General features: G+C 38.8%; 1 protein-coding gene across 1 annotated transcript in view; it reads left to right on the top strand.

Moving 5' to 3' along the window:
- The window catches only part of LOC141428306 (protein scarlet-like), a 28060-nt gene extending 12505 nt beyond the window's left edge, over nucleotides 1-15555 (top strand). Inside the window, exons 7-14 of the mRNA XM_074088240.1 lie at nucleotides 3311-3549; nucleotides 6397-6592; nucleotides 7109-7246; nucleotides 7995-8222; nucleotides 9422-9557; nucleotides 11067-11172; nucleotides 11578-11678; nucleotides 15254-15555. Of these exons, the coding sequence (XP_073944341.1) occupies nucleotides 3311-3549; nucleotides 6397-6592; nucleotides 7109-7246; nucleotides 7995-8222; nucleotides 9422-9557; nucleotides 11067-11172; nucleotides 11578-11678; nucleotides 15254-15426 (1317 nt within the window). The 3' untranslated portion in view covers nucleotides 15427-15555. The remainder of the gene's footprint in view (nucleotides 1-3310; nucleotides 3550-6396; nucleotides 6593-7108; nucleotides 7247-7994; nucleotides 8223-9421; nucleotides 9558-11066; nucleotides 11173-11577; nucleotides 11679-15253) is intronic.
- Nucleotides 15556-27448: the final 11893 nt, after the last annotated feature.

Raw genomic sequence — 27448 nt, 5'->3', positions numbered from 1 at the left:
TGGATTCGGGGCGAGTCAGTTTCGAAACATGTCAAACACTATATTTACCAATTTCTTATTTAGCATTTTTCTGAGGAGGTCTGATTTTTAGTAGGTTAGGAAGTTTTTTCGGAGTAGGTTAAATTAGAACAAGAACCGATTCAGACAAGAAAGGTTTCTTTACAAAACAAATTCTAACTAAATTTGTTTCCTTATTATGACTGAATCTAATTAGAGGGGATTCTTAATAAGTATACGTCATAGTTAGTTATTTTCTACGTTCGATGGTTTCTGTGGAGGTCAAGTACAATTGGCTAGAATATCAGATGACACTTAACATCAATACTATTTACTAATGACTTAATCGTAAGTGTTCTGGCCACTTGTAAACATATCTATCATAAATCATAAAACAATATTTCTCTACCGTTGTCAATGTCAAGCTAGTTCTTTACTAATTTGCAATGGAAAAAGACCTAAAAGTGATAAATACGGCAAAATTGAAGCCATGTGTTATACTCGGAGACTTCAAATATTGCTTTCAAAAACAAAATAAAAATGAAACGCTGCACTTCAGATGCAGCGACAGGGACAGTAAGTGCACAGCCTCTATTACGACCAATTCTGCAATGACAACGGTGTTACGAGAAAGTGAGCATACATGTCTACCAGATCCTGACAAAATTAAAGTTGAGTTGGTCATGTATTCCTGCAAACAAAAGGTTGCCGAATCGTTCGAACCCATACAACCGTTGTTTGAAGACTCACTGCAAGAATTAGATGGTATGCACCACTCGATCCTTCTGCCCACCTTTTCTTCAAAGAAAGATTCTCTTTACGCCCATAGAAAACGCGTTTTAGGCACTGAAACACTGAGATTTGAAAATCCAAAAGATGTCAAAATCCCAAAAATAATAAGTGATAATTTTTTAGTATGCCAAAGTGGAGACGATGACCGAATCCTTATTTTCTGCTCCGATCTGGCAAAAAGAACAATAAAAAAAACACATATATTTCTCGCAGATGGCACATTCAAGATAGTGCCAAAACTATTCTCACAGCTGTACACAATCCATGCTGTGTTAAATAACGAGTCTGAAAGTAGGCGTACTATAGTGCCAATAATATATGCACTTCTACCAAACAAGCTGGAATCCACTTACATACGGCTTTTTGAAGAATTAAAAACTGCCTTAGCCGTGAATATAAGAGATTTTAAAGCCGACTATGAACTTGCTGCGATGAATGCTGTATCATACGTTTTTCCCTCGGCGAAGATAACAGGATGTTTCTTTCATTTTATGAAAGCCGTTTGGACGAAATCAAAGGAACTAAATATTGACAACGGAAAAGATAGGAACAAGTTTGCAAAACTGTTAACATACTTGCCTTTGTTGCCAAACGATTATATACCGGAAGGGTGGGAAATCCTGTTAGAAAAATCATCGCATATAAATAACATTCAAAAATGGAGAAAATACTTTGAAAGTTATTGGATGAATGTGATTACTCCTAATATTTTTGGATGCTCCGAGGAAACATATCGCACCACCAACCACTTGGAAGGGTGGCATAATAGGCTTAATAAAAAATTATCCAAAAAGCCAAACATTCATCATTTTTTGATGAAGTTAAAAAGTGAGGCGAGACATCATGATATTGGTATTAAACAAGCCCAAGCACATAAAGAAAGGAAGCGATCTCGAAAAGTTGACTTGAAATTCGATCGCCATATAAAAGAAATGATTGATGATGTTAAGTCAAAGAGTATCGGTTTGTACGATTTTTTGAAGAAAGCATCGTATATGAGCTACGAAAGAAATGTGAGGAAAAATCTTGATGCTGCTGCGTCTAAACCCGATACTGAATACAATTCGAGTTCCGAATCCGTATGCTCTGATACTACCAATTCAAGCAGCACTAGTGAATCTGAAATGAATATTTTTTGAACAACAGATGTAAAAAAATTACATTTATAGAATTAAGTATATGAGTTTTAGTTGCGAGATAGTTGAGATGAGATCTCTTAGTTGTTTTATTTAATGTATGTTAATAAAAATAAATGATTCTGTCTATTTTTATCGTATTTTATTTAACCCTTTGAATGCCAAGAACAACTAAACGTGTCGAGTGTTGTCCTGCCTACCACAGCCGTGGTGGCGTTAGCTGTCAAAGTCACCTTCATGTCTTAAATAGGTAGTATTTATATAATAGTGTAGATGGGGTGGTCTACGATACGTAGTTCTATCATAATCATAGACTAACTGTTCATGCAATTTTGCAGCATTCCGTACCTACTGTACCTAATATACTGTTATTACATTTCTCGCTGAAAAAGACTACAAATAATTGTGGTTGACTGTAAATTCGCATGACGTACCACGATTTTGACTTACACTAGAAATGTCACTTATACGAGTTTTACGTAATCAAAAACTAACCAAATTAGATATAGACTATTAATGAATGAAACGTATAAAGAATTTGACCTAATCAGAAAAGGGCTTATTATTGAATTTGATGCGGTTATAATTTGGTTTTGTTAAAATTTAGCTTACTTAGAACCTAACTGTTTCAGCATTGATCCTTTAACGGATAAGGCATAATCAGAATTAAACTTATTACCGAAACGACCTCTTGGGAACTAAACGATTTCAGAAACTGACTCAAAAAGAAACTGGAAAAGTCAGGATTTAACTTATTCCGAATTTGGTGACCTCCGCCCAAAGCGCGAAAGTTACATTATCTTTTATGATGTTTCCGAACCGGTACACATTTAAACATAACTCAAAATATCAGGGTAAAATGTTTATCAAGTTAAGAATTTTGCAAGTCACGTTGGTTATAGAGTTAATAAGGCTCTACATACAAAAACAATTTTATTCAATGTATGTACGTAGTACAGTGCATTGTTCTCATATTCTGACAACATAACTATTGAAGAAAGTGCTTACACTTCCCAGCCTATATACGTCCCACTGCGCGGCATAGGCCCACTCTCAGAATAAAAGAGCTATGACCGTAATTCCCACACGGCGCGGGCCCATTGCGAATTGGGATGGGATGGAGGGATCTCTTAAATATACACCATAACAGGTATTGCTTCGCAGGTTTGTCCACGTTTCTTCACTATGTTATCCTTCACCGTAAAGCTCGTGGTAAATTTCAAATGTACCTACTTAATTTCGCATACGAATTTCGAAAAACTTAAAGATAAGAGGCTGGGATTGAACCCACGATCCTCTACCTGAGTGGCCATAGGTCAAACCACTAGGCCATCACGACTTTTTTTAAAAGGCTTAAGTTAACCTTATGCATTATATCCACACAGCTCTTAACAGACCCTGGTCTCCTCTTCTGTGACGAGCCGACCACCGGCTTAGACTCCTTCTCGGCACAAAAGCTGGTGTCTCTCCTACGGGCCAGCGCTGCTCAGGGCAAGACAGTTATCTGCACCATACACCAGCCCTCTTCCGAGCTGGTGGCGCTGTTTGACAAGCTGGTGCTGCTAGCAGAAGGCAGGGTCGCCTATGCTGGTAGTGCTAAGGGAGCACTAGGTTTCTTCGAAAGGTAAATATCGCTTTAAAAGCTAGAATCAGTGTTGGTACTGGGACAATTCATTTTCAACAGAATGAAAATCCATGCCATCCTTGCCATTTTTGGGACTGTTAGAATTTTGTTATAATATCTTACGGTACCTATTTAAAAAAAACCGGCCAAGACCGTGTCGGACACGCCCAAAATAGGGTTCCGTAGCCGTTACGAAAAAATTAAGTGATATTTTTCGAAGGATTTCGTATTTTATACGGAATCTTCCAAGTTTAGGTATATTTTATACCTTAGGCTGCTATCTATATTATAAAATTCTAAACTGACTGACTGTTGATATATCAACGCACAGCCCAAACCACTGGACCTAGAGACTTGAAATTTTGCACATAGATACTCGTACCTTATACAATGTAGGCACCTACTAAGGAAGGATTTTTGGAAATTCCCGCGGGAACGGGAAGAAACGGGATTTATATATTCAGTTCAACTGAATCCTGTGAACTATAATTACTACTCTCCAAATTTGGCACAGAAGTAGGTGATTATAATAATATAAGTAAAACAGATTTAAGAATTTTCGAAAATTCCCACGGAATTAGGAAAAAACGGGATTTATATTCAGTTCAACTGGATCAATTTTTGGTTTTACTGGTCCTAGAAAGCTGAAATTTGGCATTAGGTTGCTTGAGGTGTGCGGTTGGCACGGTAAGAGGAAAAACGGGATTTTTCATTCTACTGGACGCAGAAAGCTGAAAATCGTCATGTAGATTGCTTGGAGAGTGTAGAGGAGCATTGAGAGTGGAGATTTCAAAATTCCCACGGGAACGGGAAAAAACGGGATTTTTCGTTTTACTGATCATAGAAAACTGAAATTTGGCGTTTTGGTTCTTTGGGAGTGTAAGGGAGCACTACAAAAGAATCTCTCGAAAATCTGACGAGAGCGAAAAAAAACGGGATCTTTCATTTTACTGATTGTAGAAAGCTGAAATTCGGCTTGTACCTAGGTTGCTTAAAGGAGTGTAAAGGAGCATTGAGAGTGGAGTTTTAAAAATTCCCACGGAAACGAAGAAAAACGGGAATTTTCGTTTTACTGATCGTAGAAAACTAAAATTCTGCATTTAGGTTCTTTGGGGAGACCAAGGGAGCACTACATAAGAATTTCCCGAAATTCTGACGGAAAAGGGAAAAATGGGATTTTTCGTTTTACTTTATTGGTCGCAGAAAGCTGACATTTGGCAAATAGGTTTCTTGAGGAGTATAGGGAAGCATTAAGAGATAATTTTCCGAAACTCACTCGGGAAAGGGAAAAAAATCAATTTTTCGTTTTACTGGTTGCAGAAAACTGAAAATCGGAATGTAGATTGCTTGGGGAGCACCCCAATATTTTTTACCGTAATAAAATCACGGAAATATTTTTTCAGAATTTCAATGGGTATTAGTAAAATCTTTAAATTTAAATTCAACTGCTGAATCTAATGGTTTACACGTGCGCAGCCGCGGGTAATCACTAGTATACAATACAATGTAAATAATCAAAGAGTCTAGATCTATTTCTGATACTGTAGTTTGTGATCGAATACAATTGAGAGTAGAGTTCATTTGAATGATCTAGAGCAAGTGTTGACCCTAATAGGACATCCTGAGTGCATCTGAGAAAGCCCTACGGCCATCGTTTTAAAGGGACTGCTTTATTACACGAACATTTTAATTTAACACAATTAAAACACTTACTACAGTCTTAAAATCTATTACCAGAAAAAGAACGTATCTTCACGGCACTTACGTCTTTTTGTTGAGAAGCGCAGTTTTTCGGCAATAACTGAAAAAGGGTATATCCGATCATGTTAAAACCAATTTTCGTTGAAAGTATTTATTAAGCGTTACCATTCCATATTTTTTGCATATTTTTTGGACAAACGATTTACAAGATACATAGATAGATAAGAAATCTTCACTTAATCAAAAAAGTTTTTCAAAACAGCTGTCGAACTATGTGCCACACGTTGATGAGAGTTAAAAAAATGTTTTTTCATTTTCTGTTACTTGTATGGAGTGCCCCCCCTATAAATATTTGTTTTTGGGTATCTATGAACATTCAGTGCTAGCAGAGTCTAGCTCCTAATCAAACGTCTTTGATGCGATACACTTTGAACATCGATCAATGTATGGAAATATTTTGTTAACCGCAATCAAAATGATCCAAAATTAATTTACAGGACTGTTCTGTCAACTGACTCAAACACCTGCTGAGATATTCCGGAAAGATTTCTAGACATTGAAACTTCTTTATGTGGTCTCATAACGGTTATTTTTATCATTATCAATGAACTACAAACAATTAGACAGGTACAGTCACCAGCACCAATATCTGATACGACTCTATTTCTAGGGCCGGAAGGACGTGTCAGATATGTTTGCACGCTCCGCTGTTGCAGATATTAATGCTGGTGACTGTACATTTACATTGACGCGTTTCGAACGCGTTATGTTGTGGTATGGTGTAGTGTGGTGTGGTATAGTCGTGATAGTAGGGTTTGTGTGATTTGTGCGTGTACGTGTGGAGGCGGAGGAGTTGCGTGACCACACATTTTTTTCATAAGTAGATATTATATACGAGTATCATATGGTCGCGGGTGAGCAAAGTAATTATTTATAGTTCATTGCTATGGGCCTTCGTAAAGTAACGCCTGACTAGATAAAACATTTGATGTGATCTAATCTCCGGCCCCTCCTCCTCTATCGCCCTCCCTTTTAGGCCGGCACCGCACCCGCAGTCCTAAATAATGCTGTAGGTGTCCATGGATGGCGGTACCCGCATGCTCGTTTGCCAGCTATTTGATAAAAAAAATCTTCCTTGTTCTTCAGTCTGGGCTACCACTGCCCCATCACGTACAACCCAACGGACTACTTCATCAAGATCCTAGCCATGACGCCGGGCTCCGAGGCAGCCTCGCGCAACGCCGTCAAGAGCATCTGCGACCGCTTTGCAGTCAGCGACGCCGCCAAGGAGCTGGACATGGAGATACATCTTGAGTTCCATTTGATGGATCACGAAGATCAGGTGAGATTTTAAGTGTAGAGCGAGTTGGAATTCCAAGGCAGGGCTTTGCTCAGCAGTGGGATATATATATTGGATGGACTAAAGCAAAGGGGGTCCCGAAGATCAGGTTAGGTAAGGTTAAGAGTGTTAAAGATATATGTGGGACCCCCATTGCTTTGGGCGGACCGGGATTTACCTCTGGCTTATAATAAAAAAATAGGTAAGTAGTGGTAACCTACTGGTTTGCCCTATGGTCTCTTAAGCAGAAGATTGTGGGTTCAAGCCTGGGCTAATTCCTCTAAGTTTTTCGGAATTTATGTGCGAAATTACATATGACCTAATACTCGTACTATTCAAAACCCTGTCGCTCTTAAGTTGTGTACCTTGAACAGATTAAAATAATACTTAATACCCTTACGAACGTCAACGCTTCAAGTTATTTTTACGTGTCCACGATCTTGCATTTTAAAAGGATTATTAACCGCCAAAACTGCTTGCAAGTGCAAAGCTCTGGAATCAGATTATTCGTTTCTTCAGGCACGGCGCCAGGTATCCAGTAAGGAGTGCTTCAAAGCGCCGTTCTTCTACACAAAGATTCTGTGGCTGATCTACCGATATTTCCTTGTCGTCATCCGAGATCCGAGGGTGCAGTTCATACGCATTCTTCAGAAACTGGTATGTTAAAACTCACCTTATACGCAAACCCGTGCGACAATTACATTAGTGAAATGAATCTTGGCTTTTGCAATGAGGGCTATCGTTTTTTGTCTCACTAGATGGCGCACTGTAGCGTGAGGTTTTTAAGTATGGCTTTCAAAGTCTGTCTTTACGGGCGTGAAAACAAAGTTTAGATTAAAATCATATTTAATACACCTTAAAACCGTGCCATAAAAATATCGAGCATGCCACAGTGTTGCATAGTCCCCGTTTTGTTCGGAAAAAAGGGAGGACAAAGGTTTCCGAAAGACAAAACTGTCTCAAAACACAGACATTCATTGCCCCGGAACGCATATTTGCTATAATTAATTTCAGATATTGCAAAATATTCACAAATTTATTCTAATTATAAATAAACCACAAAAACGATGAGACTTGACATTTCGGAGAACTCATGCTACACTAGCGGCTCTAGTGGCGAATTCATACGCGATAGCCCTCATTGCAATAATATGCGGTAACGCGCATTTACTTATTTTCAGTAAAGGTTTTTTACAAATGTAACCAATAAACAAATGTGTGGGTTTTTACAAAAATGGACCACAGCTTAAGGATCATGACCGTGATCGTGTTAACGAGTAATAAGCATATTATAATGGTGAATATTTGCCGTATGTTAAATAGTACGTACATTCACCCTTTTTAGTGGAAGGTGGGCAATAATCCGATTCCAATGCGGCTATCTGCTTCACTCGTTTTTTTACAGGCTATAGCTCTCACGGCTGGCCTCTGTTTCATGGGCACAGCGCGCCTCACGCAGGATGGTATCCAGGACGTCCAGGGTGCGCTCTTCATCATAATCGCTGAGAACACCTTCAGCCCCATGTACTCTGTGCTGAACATGTTCCCAGAAGAGTTTCCGTTGTATCACCGAGAGATCAGAGCTGGGTTGTACGCTACACCAGAGTACTATACCGCGAGGATGGTTGCGCTGGTAAGGGAAGAGAAAGCAAATTTATTATTACCCGACTGCGAAGAAGGAGGGTTATGTGTTTGACGCGTATGTAGGTATGTATGTCTATTCCTATGTCCAACTCATGGGCTGAACCGATTTTGATAAATGATACGTCTTGATGACGCAAGTGACACTGGGTACATGAAATTCTTGAAAAATCAAAATGGCGGATTTTTGGCGCCAAATTGTAAGTTTCAAAAAATGATTTTTATTCAAATTCATCGAGTGGGGTATCAAATGAAAGATAATAGTTAGCCCATTCTAAATATATATGGGTTATAATAGTTATAATGTACTTACCATTTTCACAGAACAATAAAAAAAAGTGAAATAAAACAATACATTAAAAAAAACAAAAACCCTTAAAATATATTACTTAACAAAGTTCTAGCCCACTAGAAGACTTGTTTTCTTTATTTTAGTATATTTTAAGGCAGTCGGGTGTTTTGATTTTTGATTTTAATATTTAAAACCACCACAGAAAACACACACACACACACACACAAACACACACACACACACAACCCACACAGAAAATAGGGTACCTAAGTTATTACTTACCCTATTTTCTGTGGACGTTCGCGATCGTAATCACCACCTCTTATACCTACCGTCACCGTTAACCCTGTGACAGAAAGAAGTGGTGTTAGACAATAAGGTCTCTAGTATCAATTTGCAAAATATTAAGTCGAAATGTAGGGCTGAGCTTTAATAAGACAGGCAGTCAAACTCTTTTTCTTATGTGTTATTTAAAATATATACCTACATACAGACACGCCTCTTTTCCAATGAAAGGGTAGGCAGAGACTATTTGTTTCCACCTGCTACGATCCTGACAATGCATCTTTCGCTTCACCAACACTCATTTGTCTTTTCAAACATGCTCGCCGATTTCGGGTACTCTTGACCTTACCTTTCTTTAAGACACCCCCTATCTGATCATGGAATGTCCTTTTTTGTCTCCCACATTCAACATTTTTATTCACACTTACCTTATAATCCTTAAAAGAAAGTATAAAAACCTAATTAACTGTTGCCCGCAATTTATTTTGCAACGTGCAGGACTTTGGTAGTTTTGAAGAATCATTAACGTATAATAAACTGTATTATCTTTAGGAAAGAGTGCCTAAACAATGTTTGGTTCATCCCTGTTTGCTGATTTTTCTTTCGACTTGTAGTTCCCTGGGCTCGTGGTGGAACCGGCGCTGTTCACACTAGTGGTGTACTGGATCGCCGGGCTGCGGGCCACGGCGTATGCCTTTGGGCTTACCGTCTTCATCGCCATCCTCGTGCTGAATGTCGCAATCGCTTGTGGTTAGTACACGCTCGTCTTTTGCTTTGGAACACTGAAAAAAGACATAATGGTGCAGTAGCTACAGCTTGAGTTCTGTCGAAAGGTGACAATTAACCTTTAGCGCACTGAACTAGAGTGGAGATAGAAAAGAAAGAAAAAATGATTGATGGAATCATAAAATTTAATGATTCCATCAATACCACCTTTCAGTACGCTTTTCTGTTTCACGTACTTAATGTGGGCTATTTGTGGCCCGTGTGATTTGTGTAAATACTTACTCAAAATTATGTGCTTCTGACCCTGAAGTTGAGACTGAACCTTTACCTCAGAATTTTTAGGAATATCCTGCATTAGGTTACATTTGAAATTGACCACGAGCTTTACTGTGAAAGAAAACATCGTGATAAATCTTACACAAACCTGCGAAGTAATTCAATCGTGTGTGTGAAGTTCCCAATCCGCACTGGGCCCGCGTGGGAACTAAGGCCCAAGCCCGCATAGTGGGACGTATTAGATTGGGATGAGGTGTCTTTGTTTTGCCACAAGCACCAGTCTATTATTTATTACAGTACCTAAGCACCACCTTTATACGTCCCGCTGATCATCAGGGCACAGGTCTCTCAAAATGAGAGATTTGGCTGGCCACGCGTGCCCAGTGTGGATTGGGAACTTTACTTACGCCTTATAAACAAGTCCCGTAGAAGAGTAGCTATCATTAAATTTGTTACGTTGATTTTCATTTCATCGAAAACTCCACGAATTTCATTACCTTTTTTTCTAATCACATAATCTTCAATTCATTACTTTTTTATATAATCGAACAACTTTTCATCGTAAACCGTTTCGAATCTGTCTCAAATCCTAGCGTAACGATTCATCTAATTTACCTGTCATAGAATTATCAGTTATTAAAAGTATCAAATTATCGAAATATGATTCACAGACGGTACGTCCTTATATTATTATTGCCACGAACTATGTTTCATCGCGGTCACGTTTCATCGAACGATGCATTTGCTATTATTGCAGCACGTTTAGAAAATATATTGCGGTCATATTAAATGATATTTCTTGCTCGCTCGCGAGTTTTGTTGTTTGAAAAATGTTTGAAAAAAAAATGTTTTTTTTTTGCATTATACCATCTAATATTAAATTCGTGTTTCGATGAAATGTATTGTCATAGAAACGTATTATCAAGTAACACTGGTGAAACGATTTTCTGTGTTATTAGAATTTTAGGAACTGGAACTTACGATGAACCAAAATTATAGTAAAGGCGATTCGATGAACGACTATGTCGATATAAAAATAAAATGATGAAGTAAAATTCGATGAGTTGATTCTTGTGTAAAAGGTAATTCGAGCAATTGTATGAGCGATGAAACGAAGCTCGATGAATGATTCCTAAGATATAACAAAATTCTGCGAATAGGGTTATGGGAAACGATAATCGATGAAACAATTTTCGGTAAAATGATGGATTACCCCCGTAGAAGCAGTTAAAAAATTACCCATATTAATTATTCCAGGATCTTTTTTCTCCTGCGCTTTTGGATCGATGCCAGTCGCCATTGCCTACCTCGTGCCTTTTGACTACGCCCTCATGATGACTTCCGGAATTTTCATTAGATTAAGGTAAATACTTCAATTTTGACTTGTCTTCAATAACATGTACAAAGCCTTTTGTATGACTGGCTATGGATACATATAGGTACGGCGCTTTTTATTAACGCGCTGAGAATGTCAAACCAAGAGCGTTTATACCTGCTGAGCTGGCAACATTGCATTTTTGTTAGATTTTCTCGATCATTCCATAAAAATTGAACGAAAATTAAAAATATGGTCTGATAGAACTCTTCTTAATATATAGGTTAATGTGTCTACTCTAATAATGATGCGTGATAGACTTTTGTTTTCTTTAAAAACCGTTAATAAACATTTGTTCGTTTTTAAAGAGTATGCAACGAATTTTAATGAAATGCAACGTTGCCAGCTCAGCATTTATTTATTTATTTAAAGTTAATTTACTTTGTGTTCCAGTACCATACCGAAGTACATATCTTGGATCCGGTACATCTCCTGGCTGATGTACTCCAACGAGGCAATGAGCATCCTACAGTGGGACGGCGTGAACAACATAAGTAAGGGGAAAAAATAATGGCATCATCATTCTCACCCTATTTACTCGTATAGTGATCGTTATCAACGTGCACTTTTCGTAGCAAAGGCAGAAAAAACAAATACATTTGAATATTCTCTTTTGTTCTTTAAGAATAAAATAAATACCTTAATTCTTACCTTCTTAGGATTACACCTCTAGATATAACTCTTTACGGTACAAAACCTTACGGTTAAAATTATATACGTCTAATGACATTAATTTATTTACTAATTATTAAATATCTACTTAAATTAACTTCCTGTGACTTCTGTTAACGTAGAAAGGTCAATTAGTTATTTAAAACGTTTTTTGGTTTTTTAATCGACGTGAACGACTGACAGCTAAATCTATTGAACAAATTTAAGTCATTTATTCAGTATAATTTCGATAAATTATTACAAATATGTATATAAATCTCATAATTCGTGAAATATATTTTATAAGTTTAAAAAACTTGTGTACCTATTTAGTTTTTTTTTGTCAACCATACTTTACTACAAGAAGTGCACGTTGATAACGATCACTACCGTACCCCACACTCACCAGCGCCAACAACTGATACAACGAGCGTGCGTAGGGCGTGTCAGATATTTTTGCACGCTCAACTGTGGCAGATAATCCGATTGCTTGCAACTCTCCCTTAGCGTCCAAAGTCCGAAGTCGGCTCAAGAGGAGCACCCTTTGGCATGCTAAGTTTAAACCACCCACTTGCTGAGCAGCCCATCTGGTTGCTCGCCCTCTCTCCGGTAAGCTGTAAAAGCCGTCTGAGGCTAACAGCAACAGTCCGTCCGAAAAAAAAAAGAATGAAGGCGACTGTACGTCAGACTGCAGGCCACAGGCGTTCTTTTAGAATAAGATGGCTTAGGCCGTAGTTTCCATGCGGGCCCAGTGATTGGGAACTTCACACACAACATTGAATTTCTTTTGCACACCCCGGTTTCCTCACGACATAGTCGTTAGCCAAAAGTTCATGATTAATATTTCGACCGCTTACTTTCTCAACCTCATAATCTAATCACATTAAATTGTTTTAGAATCATCTTTATGTTAGGTACGATAGAGTGTTAATTTGTTGTATAAAACTCGGGTAGATACGAGGTTGAGAAAATAAGCGGTCGAAATTCCGTAAAACAGAAGATGCGAGAGAAGGTGGGAGCCGGGCCCGACCCGAAATCGGTCTGTCAGTTTGACAGCTACGATGCCACAGAAAGACAGACTGACAGACATTGACGTCAAACTAATAACATCCCTCTTTTTGAATCGGGGGTTAAAATAGGTACCTATTGTTCGACAACGAATACGCGTTAGGGCCTTACTACACCTGTGATTTGTGAGCGAGTTGAAAGCGAGGCGAGCGCGCAGCGAGTTCGCTCCGAGCGCGTAACGAATTCGTCGCGAGCGCGTAACGAATTCGCTACGTACAGTCAACGTCATAAATAAGTGATCATCTCTGTACCTTGTCGCATTCAGGCGTTACACATGTTAGTATGAGTTTTCAAACATGACCTTAAAGTGACAAGGTACAAAAGTGATCACGTATTTATGACGTTGACCATAACCAATATGGCGTCCCGGCTCGTCGCTCGCGATGTGCGATGTGTTCCCACTAGTTCTATTGGCAGTAGGTACTATTATAAAACTCTATTATAGTACTTCCAATGGAACTAGTGGGAACACAGCATCGTTTCGCACTCGCGGCGAAACCGTTACACGCTCGCAGCGAATGCCTCGCTTTCAACTCGCTCGCAAATCGCAAGTGTGATAAGGCTCTTACCAGTATTCTTTGTTCATTGCGTATACGGTCTTTCTTTCTGGACAGTGATAGAGTGAAGTCCTTATCTTCAAAACAAATTACTTCACACTTATAACAAAAACTTATCAGCCTATTTTGAAAGACACCTCCATAATGGTTTGTTTATTTTTTACTAAACAGCGTCATCAGGTAACATGGCGCTATATTTTGGGAATTCCCAGTGAAATAAAAAGGGGCCAGGCAGGTAGTTTGGGCAAAGATGTGGGGTATTCAAAGGCCCATTGAAGTCAAGAATTTGTTATAATCTCAGTCTAGTTGTCGCCGATTTTTTTGTCATTGTAAACTCCACTGAGTACCCAAGCCTTACAATAGTAGGTACTTACCTATTTATACGTTATTGTATTAGAAGTTAATTAGGTATAATCGGTGAACCATTATATAGAATACACAAACTGTTATAAAATTTGGTCTTTGTTTTGAACTTCGGTCCCAAGGCATAAACATCTGTCTGAAGAGCTCTGCCGACCGGATAGCCAAGTGGTTAGAGAACCTGACTATGAAGTTTGAGGTCCCGGGTTCGATCGCCGGCCAGGGCAGTTATGTGTATGAATATACGAATGTTTATTCTCGGGTCTTGGCCGTTTAATATGTAGTATCTGGGCGACTGAGCTTTGCTCGGGGTAAAACTCGGTAACAATCGTTTTCCCAGAGATAAGACCAAGATACATCGATTTTTCATCCCAGAAAACCCCTACATACCAAATTTCATCGAAACCGTTGGATTGGAGCCGTTTACGAGATCCCCTTAATATATATACAAGAATTGCTCGTTTAAGGATATTTAAGTATGTATTTATCTTTATAAGTATGTTTATTCGTTGACTAAATATTTAGTACCCATAGTTCGAGTAGGTACAAGCTTTACTTAGGTTCGGTACTAGGTCAATTGGTGTCATTTGTCCCATCATCATCATCATCCCAGCCCATATACGTCCCACTGCAGGGCACAGGCCTCCCCTCAGAATGAGAGGGCTTGGGCAGTAGTTCCCACGCGGGCCCAGTGTGGATTGGGAACTTCACACACACCATTGAATTGCTTCGCAGGTTTGTGCAGGTTTCCTCACGATGTTTTCCTGCACCGTAAAGCTCGTGGTAAATTTCAAATATAATTCCGCACATGAATTTCGAAAAACTCAGAGGTGCGAGACGGGGTTTGAACCCACGAACCTATGCTTGAGAGGCCATAGGTCAAACCACTCTGCCACCACGGCTTCAATTTGTCCCATGATATTTAATAATTTTATTTAATTAAGCTGGAATATTTCAGCAAGTTGGATTAGTTTGACTGAGCACCTCGCTAATGATTTCTAGGCATTTTTATATATTGTGGTTGACAAATGTGTCGTTAATAAATTATTAAAAATAATATTTACATTACAGCCATACTTATTATAACAGGCAGGTGAATATTATTTTGAGGCGGTAGTTACCCGTAAAAGGTTTTTTTTGTGCAAGCGGGTGGGTAGTAAACTTTTAAACAACCGAGTCTGACGGTAGTTAAAACAATATCAATATTTTGTCAGTTGTTTTAAATTGTGTAGCAGTGGTAGTATAATAATAGGCTAATAATAATAATACAATACAATACAATAACTCTTTATCTCACACCAACACTGTTTACTAGCAGTACAGAAAACACTGGTATACAGAGATTTTCTGTGGTAAACAATAGGCGATTCAGAGCGATCTCTTCCAGGCAACCTAATAATAATGACTGATTTTAAATACTTTTTTTGTTTCAGCTTGTGTCCCAGAGGGCGGGGCACCATGCCTCAGCACGGGAGACGAAGTTTTAAGCGTCTATGATTTCACCAGCAGTCGCTTCTGGTCTGATGTGACCGCCTTAGGGATCCTCTATATCGCCTTCCACCTTCTCGCATTACTGGCGCTACGACACAGGACTAGAAGAAAATAGTAACTGAGGATATCGGATGTTTCGTGTTGACTGTCTGTTGTTTTGTTTTTAATGGTGTCTATTAATAACTTTAACTTCAATAATTGTGTGACGTACATAATAATATATTGAATAAAAAAATGATGGTGACATGGTGGTTTGATTTTGAAATACATATCAGGAAGACAATGAAATTTAATTAGTGTGTGGTCTATCACGCATATGATAAAGTTTGGGTATACTCAATATCAGGAAGTAAACGGAGCCAACGGCAAAATAATCTTGACACTTTTTGTACCTTGTCACTTTATAGTCACCTATTTATTAGATGGTGCGAAATTAACAGATTAGTCAGTGTCTTCACCCACGGCGACTTTTTAAAGCGATGCTGTCGCGCGTTTTGTAAATGCTCGACATCATCGCTGCTAACGCGCGTTAGTCGCATTGGCAAAGCACTACAGAAGCGGTCCCAACGCGCTACTAACGCGCTACTGTCGCGACTGCAGGGCTACTCCGAAACTCGAAACTCGAAGTTCGTGTCGTGCGGTCCCTCTCGCTCTCGTATTAAATTGTATAAGTTTCAGAGGGACCGCACGACACGAACTTCGAGTTTCGAGTTTCGAAGTAGCCCTGCTGTATCGATGCAAACGCGCGAGCGCGACGGTTTCGGACGACATCGTGGACAGAACGGAGGGAGGGTGAAGCGCGACAGTAGCGCGTTTGCATCGCGATTGAATCGTGGTTATGTACACAGCTAGCGACCGCATCGCGACTGTATCTATGCGAACGAGCGACAGCATCGCTACTGCATCGCTACAAAAAGTCCCATGGGCGAGCGGCCTTAATGCTACAAAGGAAAAGAGCATTTGATACTTTTGAAGCTGAATATTTATAGGAACTGTATGCTCAATTTCACAAAGGTAGAAGTCAGAGAATTATCATAAATTTAATGTGTGGCGTTTAGTACTAAAATGACAGGCTATTTGGAAGTGGCGTGGAGTGAACATTTTGGAATGTAAAAGCGAGTTAGGTACCTAGCTATATCTTTGCAGTTAGTGTACACGGCCTTGAGATAACTGTAGGAACTGAGTTAATTATTGATATTTGGTACCCAGCGAGGCTTATAAAATAAGAAAATGAGCTGAATGATGCTAATGACAGATCATTGCCTGCTAAGTCCTCCCCATGTATATTCATACCTACCACATGTTAGGTATAAACACGTATAAACAGATAGCCAAAGCGAGATGCTAGCTGCCTTTGTCTTGCAAGGCAGGTTACAGTCGCCATCTGAACTCCCAACTAAGTTGAGGCACTACATAGAAACGAGAACTGGCTTCAAGTTCAGGCCCTCGCCGCTAGATGGCGCTCGGTGCGGCTGTATTTTTTTTTGCTACCTGGCTCGCAGCGGTCGGCCGGCGCAGGCGTAGTTCAAATTCATCCGCCATATTCGTCGTGTCAGACGGAGTGCACTGCACGGCTGTGACATGTTTTATCGTAAACTGCATACAACTCATGACTTCGAGTCAACGCTGGTGCTTGTTGTATGTAAATATCAGAACAAATATGCCATTTGATCGACTCTCAAGCGGCTACTTGATTAGTTCGTTGGATATTCGTGCATCGAACTGTGCAGTGTGTTTATGATAACAGTATCCTCGCTCGTGTATTGTTTTTAGTAAATCCCATGCAATTGCCGGTGTTGAGGCTATGTGATGTTATGCAACGTAACATAACCGTGACCTTCTAGTGTCGTGATCGTGCTTTACGTGCTTTTGAGGTTAAAATGCAGCTTGGATTGTGAGCGACTGCGCCGAGCCATACGGTTAGTAAGGCGTTCTTTTGACAGCTACTTTATCTTATGTGATAATAAGATTAGTTTTAATTCTGTCTTATTTTGTGTTATTCTTTTACTTTTCACCGGCATTTCCTTCATAGTAGCAGTTATTTTTAAACAGTTGTACAACTTTTAGACCTTTGAAACCACAAATTTATGACTCAAAAACTTTCCCGCCAAGTTTGGCGCACTTCAAAAATACAGAACCAAACTTTTCCAGTGTGTAAGTCCTGAATTCGGTGACCCTTTTCCGAATTATAATTTGTGAAGCCACAAAGCGACCTGACGTAGAAGATGCAGTGAATAATTGAAGCAGCGACGGTTGGCGCTGCCTGCGCCCGCGCGGGAATGCGATGCGACCCCGGGAACAAAACGACTAAAAACCAAAGCCAAAGGGACCAGTCTCCCATTACTATTACCCAAAACGTTTTGTGTACCAACGAGTGTTTACTGCCTCGTCTATTGGTGGCACACGGAAGTTGACAATTTATAATTTATTAGGTTAATTCGTGTTATGACTGAACAATACGAATGTGTGCTAATGGCAGAACCTGTTTACCGTTGACATTATTAACTGCATCGTAAACGAAATTCTGGTGTCGCAAGTTGCGCTAACATGAATGCATATGTTGCATATTACGTTTAAATCTCCTTGCAAATCATTTATGCATTTAACAGCTTTAACAAATAACCCTCCTTCGGGCAGTCGGGTAAAAATAGGTACCAACTAGATAGTAACGAAATAGAATTAAAGATGTTTCCTATCCGCATCAGGTCCACATGGGAACAGTTAGTCTAAGCTCTCTCAAACTGAGAAGAGACTTGTGCCCAGCAGTGGGACGTGTTCAGGCTGGAGATGACTAAAGAAATATCTAACTTTTCCTATGCAACTTCGCTTTCAAAAGTGTTACCTACGCTAAAAGCTGGAGCATAAATGGAATAAGTCTAACTGAGTTATCCATGTTATAGGTTATTGAGGTTTACCCTTCTTATCATGGGTCGACCTGCATTTCTGCGCTAAAACGTTTGGTATCAGTGCGGCTCACTCCCGTTCTACCGTTATCATCCCGATAAACACCACTCTAGATTGCCGGTGGTGTTCGGTTTCTAATGACGTCACTTGAAATTCCTGTCCCAACCGCAATACTGCATACTGCAATAATATACTGCGTTTCTGGAACCAGATCCGTTGATAGCAACACGAAGAATTGATTTAAACACAGTTTAAGTTAACGGCAGCTGCTTCTTCTTAATCAAAAGTTCAAAGGTGATCTTGGTGTATAGTTTATTAAATGTGCAGTTATATATATTTCAAAATGCTGTTATATTAGAATGTCACCAAGAGGCCTGATGCGAGAGTGGGCAGCTGCACTCTCTATTTATTGCCGACTATGAACTCTGGATTCCAACTCTGCGGTGTGGAAGGCAAGGGGAAACTAACTTACGTTATGTTGCCAAGAAAGTTGCCATGAGGTTCGCTCCTCCGCCAACCACTGGTTAACCAATGACCACGACTAATCTGTCAAGAGTGTAGCTTTTTAAATAGGTACCTGAATGCCGCAACACAGGTTGAGACTTGTTAGAAAAGCAATGTTGTTACATACCTATGTTACAACTTTCATGTAATATATTCCTCAAAATGGCTTTACCAATTGTCATGTTTACTCATCATGCAACTAAATCTTGTTTATTCTTGGCTATCCATTAACGTTCAAACATCTCACACGCCCTTTTGACCTCGTCACCGTATCAAATTAATATCGACGGCCGTCAAGAAAAAGTTCCGCTTGTATTTCTCGATTTGTTTTGGGGCTTTGTGATAAGATTTTTGTCTTTAGAGATTTAAAGGTAGGTAAATTACCGTAGGTTCTCACGTTACTCAGGTATTTTAATAAGAACTGCTCCTGTTCCGCCGGTGTCTGCAAAAGGTTGATACCTAAACGCGATGCTTAATGAGGCTAAGTCGCTCGGAGTGTCTTGGCGTCGGCCGCTGCGACAAGTACGGATACGATTCATTAAATCACTGCCCGCTTACCTAGATTTCCGTTTTAACCAGTCTAACTAGTATAATTAGCTATATTACTTAGCAAGCTAGCAGCAAGTCACGGGAGTTCAAGTGATTCACATAAAATACTATATACATAAAACTAGGACACCTCAGATGACCTCTTCAAAAGCCAACAAAATTTAATTACAAGCCATTATAGACGCTTATTATGCTGCACTAAAGCCTTGAAGGTAATCGATTACATCCGATTATTTCTTCACAAGCAAATCGAAGTCTTTTTCACTGCATCTTGATTGCGCCATCTCGGCCAATCAGTCTACGTCAGAGCCTGGTGGACGGAGATCTGAGATTAATCACGAGCTGACTAAGTTAACTCAAGAAACATGTGCTGACCACTTCCTGTAAGATGTCAGAGCCTCGGACTAAGTTGATAAAAACTGGCCGTGAATTAAGTCATAGAAACTAATAGAGCACTCGTATAATGATGCTTCAGTACCTATAGAGAACGCAAAACCGCACACTCTTCAAGTGTTTTCTTAAAGAACGGCTGAGTAGAGTTAAGCTGCTCTCAGTTAAATGTAGTACTTGGTCTACGGTTTCAATAATACATACAAGAGACCAACGAACTTCATAATAATTAGCAGATTAGGTACGTTCTAAGATGGTGAAAGGAAATTCATGCATGATCCTTTTTTTATAACAACTTATAGTAGGTTATAATAATGTTGATAATTTTCGCCCGTGCACTCTTGTTTGGAGTCAATTAGGTACCTACTATAGCTTCGGTTCAGTATTAACATTAACAGATAAGTGAAAGTACATAATTACTTAAATGTACGATAGTAATAATGAGGCGCAACGCTGATCATTGAACGTTTTTTGGCCAATTATTCGTCAATCGATCATTAACGGTGAAGCGTTCGGTTATCCAATAAGCTGTTGGTTTTTTAAGGTAGAAGTCGTGAGAACAAACGGGGTGTCGAGGTATTTACTGCCAGATTTGGCATGACGCGATGAAATGTGGAACTGGTTTGATGATCGTTAAGAAGCGCCGCGGTGTCTCACGTAGGGGAACAAAAAGCGGCGGGAACAGCTCGGACAATACTCGCTCTGCCCTGACACTTGAATGCCGATGCACTTTACCATATGACGGGACGTAGCTTCGGTTACTAAGAGGAGTATAGTATGTATAAGGAAACTGGAACCCAAACTATCTTTAAAAGAGTCCGGTATATTAAGAAGCAAAATATGGAAATATGACAGATAGAATTCCTGGTTGAACTAATCTAAAAGTAAACAGTCAGTTGCATTCGTTGTTCTTAATGGCAAGGTTATTGCTATTCTATTTTAGGTACTATTCAAATAGTAAATTAATAAACAACGTCTACTTGCACTTTGTTTGTGCCTTGCAAAGTAAATTACTATCTTGTTATTCGACCCAAAGAATGGAAAGAGAAACACAAAAGATCTATTGTTTAGGCCCGAAGGTCCCACTGTAAGATAAGGTACCTACGTGTACTCGAGGCAATTACTCTTTGTGAGGTTTATAAGTATAAAACCAAGAAAATTCGCAAAGGAAAAAAGCGGCTTATTTTCAACGCAATTTACTATACGTGGAGTGCCATGGAAATACGTAGGAGCGAGGGTTATTATTAGGAACACTGGAAGCTCTAAATCGTGGCTTACTTTAGTAGCTGAAATCACTTCCCAGTACGCTGTTCTTAGGGTATTGAGTTTTAGTACTAGCTCCCATTGTAGCCGTTTGAGGTCATCGAACTCTAATTACCCTGCAACGCACCGTTGCAGTGCAATGCTCCAGTAAAATTCAGCATAACAAGTCTTTATTGGACCCTTGGCGTTGGCGCCGAATGGCGTCACCGCTTCCTCGTTGATGAACTTTAATTTGCGTAGGCACCAGATTTGGAACGCAAATTTCACAATCAGACAGAAACAGACGCCGAAAGGTTTCATTATAAAGAAGAACCCCATTAATCATGTTTATTATTCACGCTGGTCGAAGTAAAGTGAATTTACATGGAGTTATCGTGTATTATTTGATTGGTGTTGTAATGTAACTTACACCGGGTCAGCCACAAGCTGAAGCCGGCCCGATCCCTATCGAGTGACCGTCGTGAATCACTTCTGCATGTCCGCGGCTGCAGCCGAAACCTTTTGTGGAGCGTTTTTGTTAACCGAATACAGTAAATTGATAGCATCGATCGAATCAATTTAAATTGATGATTCATACACGATTCCACGAAACTTTATATGAGATTTTGCAATTTTTTACTCGATACTAACTTCCTCACGATAAGTAATCGAATTTTCAAGGCAGCGCTAGGAGCGAATCGAATCATAACAAGTTATATTTATGCTCTCAATCGAATCTGTATTTTATTTGCATCTGACACTAATCACACGTTTACTGTCCAGGTAATAAGCGGGCTGGCAACAGTTGGTGAACAATGTCGGCTAATACTGCTGCCAATAAATAAATAAAACCTGTTCTATTGTGTACGAAGTGGCATTGCTGGGACGCGGTGAAATAAACGTCCTTTCTAACAAGGAAGTGTGAACGGTGAATAATTGGAGCAAACGTGATATTACAACGTCACTTTTTCGAATAGGTAGGTCGCTATATTGATTGGAATTAACCATAATAACCCTCAAAGTACCTAGTAAACTTTCGGGTTTTCGATGAGTAGATAGAGACTGCTATTTGAAAGATATTATGGGACCGAAGCCAACCACCAGTAGGTTCAGTAAGTAACTTTTTGATCGCAACTACTTAGTAAAAAGGCCTTCTCCCAAAAATTTCACATTTATTGAACTTTGGTATCTTCTGATGCTGAGGACCTGGGTTCGATTCCCAGCGCTGGTCTCCTTTTTTGGTTTTTCTGTGCATTCATGTCTTAGTTTGTATTTTCGATCTTCTGATCAAGTAATCTCCAATACTTAAGAAAATAAAAAATTGTTACCGAATACAGAAATAAATCATGACTCGCCAATTCTCAACAGAAATACTAAACTATATTATCAATTTGTCGTCACATCGCTGCTTACAGAAAAAGCTAATACGACCGTATGCGTGTTTGTTAACGTTAACATAATCATCTCTAGCCTAGTTGGGCGTACAAGATCCTATAAAAGGCTTGGTTAGTTAATGTTTCCCGTTAGCTCTGACACACTCGCTAATATTGGTCCTCTTTGGCGTCAACGAGGTGAATTACCACTAATTATATACACGGTACATGTGTCTATGTATACTGTAGTTCAGAATATGTTAAACATGGTAAAAGAGACATTCAATGAAGTTTGTTTGTTTTTTTTTTTGTTTTCAAAGTTCTTTATTATTAACTGAATAGGTACATATTGGAACGAATATAATTGCTCAATCAATGAAGTGATTCTGTGAGTTTCTGTCAATAATAAAATTTGTAACTGTCTGAGATTCCAAGGCATTATACCTAATTGTAATGCCGTCGTATGATAATGTAACTTGGCCCTTCCGTTCTGGAATTTCAAGATAATTAGAAAACATGTTTTAATCACAGTCGCAGGTCTTACATTTTTTGTTTATGTTAAATCAGATATACTTACTGCAAAAGCTTTTTAAGTTATGACTCATGAATGAACTGACCACCAACTCTCCTAATTATGAAACTAAGGATGTAATTATGATAACGTTTTCCTTCTAAATTGAAGTACAGGAGGCCAACAAACTTATAATCGAAAAAGGAAGTTCAAATTTGGCAAGATTTTGAAGTCAGTTTCAACTACCTATCCAAAGTTGCCATCAATTCCGACCTACGCAACATTAGACGGTTCATCAGGGCTACTACGAAACTTGAAATTCGAAGTTCGTGTCGTGCGGTCACTCTGACACTTATGCTGTATAATACGAGAGCGAGAGGGACGGTACGATACGAACTTCGAGTTTCGAGTTTCGTAGTAGCCCTGCAGTGGCGCCATAAAATCGTGTTTATACTTATAAAGCTGCAAAGTACATGCTTGCATAGTAGCGAAGTAGTTGTACGCGCACGCGCATGCTTGTGCATACTGTAAACAGATATAATTAAGGTCGCTGCGTCCATTTTAATGCGACTGATCAATATTCATGGCAAGGGTCAGATCTAGATATCAGTTGGCGCTCAGAATGGCCAGGTCAGTCGGGATTGGACGAAGATTTACTGGATCGAACTGATTGAAAGGACCATCTGAATTTATGAATGAATTAAATTTACAATGAAAGTGATACTGCTATACGCTATCAGATATTTGATGTGAGATCATATAAACGAAATAGGTAACTTAAAAAAAAACAAAGAGCGTATTAATATAAAATACTGAACAAGAATACAATAAAGGTATTGTACAATCCAATTTATGTTGCTTAATGCGTCTAATATTTTTTATAACAGGGTACCGGTACCTACGGTCTTCTTTATCAGGTCCAGTACACCAAATGATACTTTCTGAATGTAAATACTTGACTTGGTGTTAAAATTGCCAAAATCGCTATAGGTGTGCTTTAAAAATTCGAGGGTTGCCCTCGATTTCTCTAAGATTCCATCATCAGATCCTAACTTCGTGTCAAAGGGACCACCAAGTATGTCCTTTAGAATAAAAAAATAATTTTGAAATTCGGCCCACAATTGGCGGAGTTATCGCGTAACAAACACAAAAAAAAAAACATCCAGACGAATTGAGAACCTCGTCCTATTTTGAAGTCGGTTGAAAATTTACCTAAACCTGGAAGATTCCGTACAAAATAAGAAGTCTTTAGAAAAATATTGCTTGTTTTTTTTCCCTAATGGCTACCAAACCCTATCCTGGGCGTGTCCGACACGCTCTTGGCCGGTTTTTTTATTTTATAGGAAACTATTCAAGGAGAGTCATTGGTCTGTTGCCGTCCTTTTAAGAAAGTATAAAGCCGCGTATCCATTAGAGCAGCCTCAGGCCGAGCACCGCTAGCCGAGCCATATTTTGTCGGTTTTTTGGCCGTGCTCAAAGGAGCCTCAGTCTGAGCCGTGCCTTTGGCAGCGTCTCCACTTGCGCGGCCTCTGAGCGAGGCAGCCGCTCGGCCCAAGGCTGCCTCTAGTGGATACGCGGCTTAAGCCCTTTCCTTGAAAGCCCCGATGTCATGATATAGATGTTCGGAAACTTACACTGAGCTGACAAAAATGAATCCCTGGATTCATGTGTCTGTCACCTCAGTGTTTCCGACGGGTCGTCTCGATCTCTTCTTCTCATGGTCATGGGTATAGAACAGACTTGATAGAAGAATAAAAACTTCGGATTTTTGAAATACCAATTAAAAACGAGTTATTGTCCGTTCCATTTAGTTTCATTCCATATTCTAACATTACATATACAACCGCTTTGTAATACCCACTGTACGCAGCTCACGCGCATCTCAACCTTGACAACTTGCGCTGGCTCACCATGGCCCATCCACATTTATTATAAACGCTTTCACGCTTCTGCCATGATTTCGGGTAATTACACTTCACATTTAGCGGTCTGTTTGACATGAAGATGGCAACACAATTATTGATTTCTCCTTTAATTTTGGCAAGTCGTTACATTAATGAGTATTTACTGGCTATATTGGATGCGGTAACATTAAAGGATCCCTATCCGAATGTATCGTGTAATTAAAAATTATTCAAGAGGAATATTTTTAATGCCATTGCGTTTAGCTTTCGGTCTTTTTGTGCAGAAATCATCATCGTCATCATCAGTAAAACTCTAGTTGGCGCAGATCTAGGGGGAAATATTTTCGTTTCTTTCGCGTCCTTAATATATCTTTGATCTGAGAACAGCCTTCCTTTCTTTTATCTATATTATTTTTGTGTTATATCGTTGAGACGTATTATCAAATATATCTGTTGCAGTCTCGTTATTTTGTCTGATATTACTATTTAGAAAATTGATACCTATTTCAAAATCATAACAGAAATCATGTTGATCCGTATATGTAACACTTATCTTTATATACGAGTGCGATTATGATTTTAAAATCATGTGTCCTATAACGAAGAAGTTCTTCGCAAGTCACAGTTCCAATCAAGTCCGAGCTGATAGCCGTAGAAAGCTATTTACCATGAATGAGCGTCATTTACCGTCCTTTTCAATCGCAGCCTTCATCAGACGGCCCACTTTAGTATCACTTGACATCTGACATGCATTCCATCGTATTGGATCAAAATGCCTTAACAGTACACAGAAATCAGAAAGTACCAATAATGGAATTTTATTTTCGACGAGTAAAAGTGATTGATCGTTACTGTATCTTTTTCACTAGAGTTTTACTTTTACGATGGCTACACGGTCGTTCCTGGGTATTTTTTTATCTCGTCTCTGTTATTCGTTATTTCTTGTACATTAAGAATTCTCAGTTTACAATATAGCTTGATTTCATAAAATTAGCTTGATTTTGCTAGACGTTCTTACTTATGGCAACTTTTCTGTGTTAATATGAATGTATTAGTTAACTCCACGTGCTGGCTATTGGCTTTCGAAATAAAAATGAATTACAATGCCTTTAAAGTGCTCATTTCATAAAGCTATTTTTATTATTAGCTTGTTCGTACCTATAGCATTGTAATGCACATTTCATGCGCACGCGCAACCACCGATAGTTCCGGCCGTGAGCTATCATCGTTTACCGCCTTCGGTCACAGATTGCATATATTTTATACCTAAGCACATACATATAATCACCCAGAACTATAGCCAAGAACAGATACGTTAGTGAATCACATGACATAGGTACTGATTCCGATCGACAGTAAATAATTACGATGCAGTAATAGTTGACTTGATAAGGAAAACTTCAACATGTATGTAATAGTGGATTACTACCTAACCTAATGCTGGTTAAACTATATTAATTTATTTAGTTAAAAATATTAGAATGTTTTAGATTTAACTTAAGTTTGGTTAATACAAAAATACTGGTCGTTGAATTCTTAAAATAATTTACAGGGTAACTTAGTAATTAATATCAGTATACATAATTCAGTGCAAAATGATCCATATTCTGATGTAATCACAAAAAAAAACTAACCAAATAGATAGGTACCTATAGCTGTTCTGAAGTGATGCGCGAACATGCATTTTTAAATTCATTATTTTATATACATAGATTAGTTCGTCATTAGAAATCATGAGGTATTTATCTAAAACCAAACTCCTTCGTATTTATGGACAATAATTTGAAAGTAACTTTAAACGTAGTTATTTGTCGTCTGTCGACGCTCGTAGGTAGGTATAGCTTATGTACACGTGTTTCGTTTAGGTACGTTGCACTGCGATTATCACAAGGCTCGCATTACCTTTGGCTGGAAAGACGACACATGCACCGTGCGTGTGCGTCATATTTTTGACTTAGGTATTATAATTTGTTTCATTACATTCGAAGCATACCGGCTAATCATATCATATAACATATCTAGTCGATAACTTAGCTTAGCTTCATTTCTTTTTTCATAAATATTCCTCGTTTGCTTCGTTGTAACATGCACACTAACTTAACAAATAAAACTCAAACGATTTTTTTGTGAGGGTACCTATTACGCCCAATACATGTAAATTTGTAAATTACCTACCACTTTGTTCCTTACATCGGTCAGGTGCAGGTTTAATTTAAGCAAGGATATGGCCTTGAAAATATTTGTACTTACCTAAAAAGGCATTCGTTTCATATCTTAATCTAGTAACTAATGCCTAAAGATTGAAAATATATCTGGGCCAGTAAATCTAAGTATTTACTAGACCAAAAACTGCTAACTAAAGTCATAGTACAACATGCATCCATGCCATAACTACGATTCGTTTGATCCAATCATAACCTTGATTACCTACAAGTTTAAAACAGATGCTCTTGCGGTTTCTTCGAGCCGTAAACTGACTATAACGACTCATGATTATACTCATACGCAAATGATTTTAGAATCAGTTTATACTACTTAGATTAACTGCCAAACAGGACTCTGTAATCAGGGGAAAATACTGTATTTTATCTCATCCTTACGCGTTAACACTTCAGGATACACCAAATACTATTTAGTGACTTCGTGTGCTGTAGACCTCACGAGTCTTGTACGTTTTTAACCATCTTCCATTTTCGAAAATTTTCAAAAAGAGAATCGACAAAATGTTTCATAAAATTGTCGACCCTGCTTATAAAATTT

Source organism: Choristoneura fumiferana, chromosome 5 (assembly GCF_025370935.1).
Source record: "Choristoneura fumiferana chromosome 5, NRCan_CFum_1, whole genome shotgun sequence".
Lineage (NCBI taxonomy): Eukaryota > Metazoa > Arthropoda > Insecta > Lepidoptera > Tortricidae > Choristoneura > Choristoneura fumiferana.
This window is presented reverse-complemented; position numbering and strand designations above follow the sequence as displayed.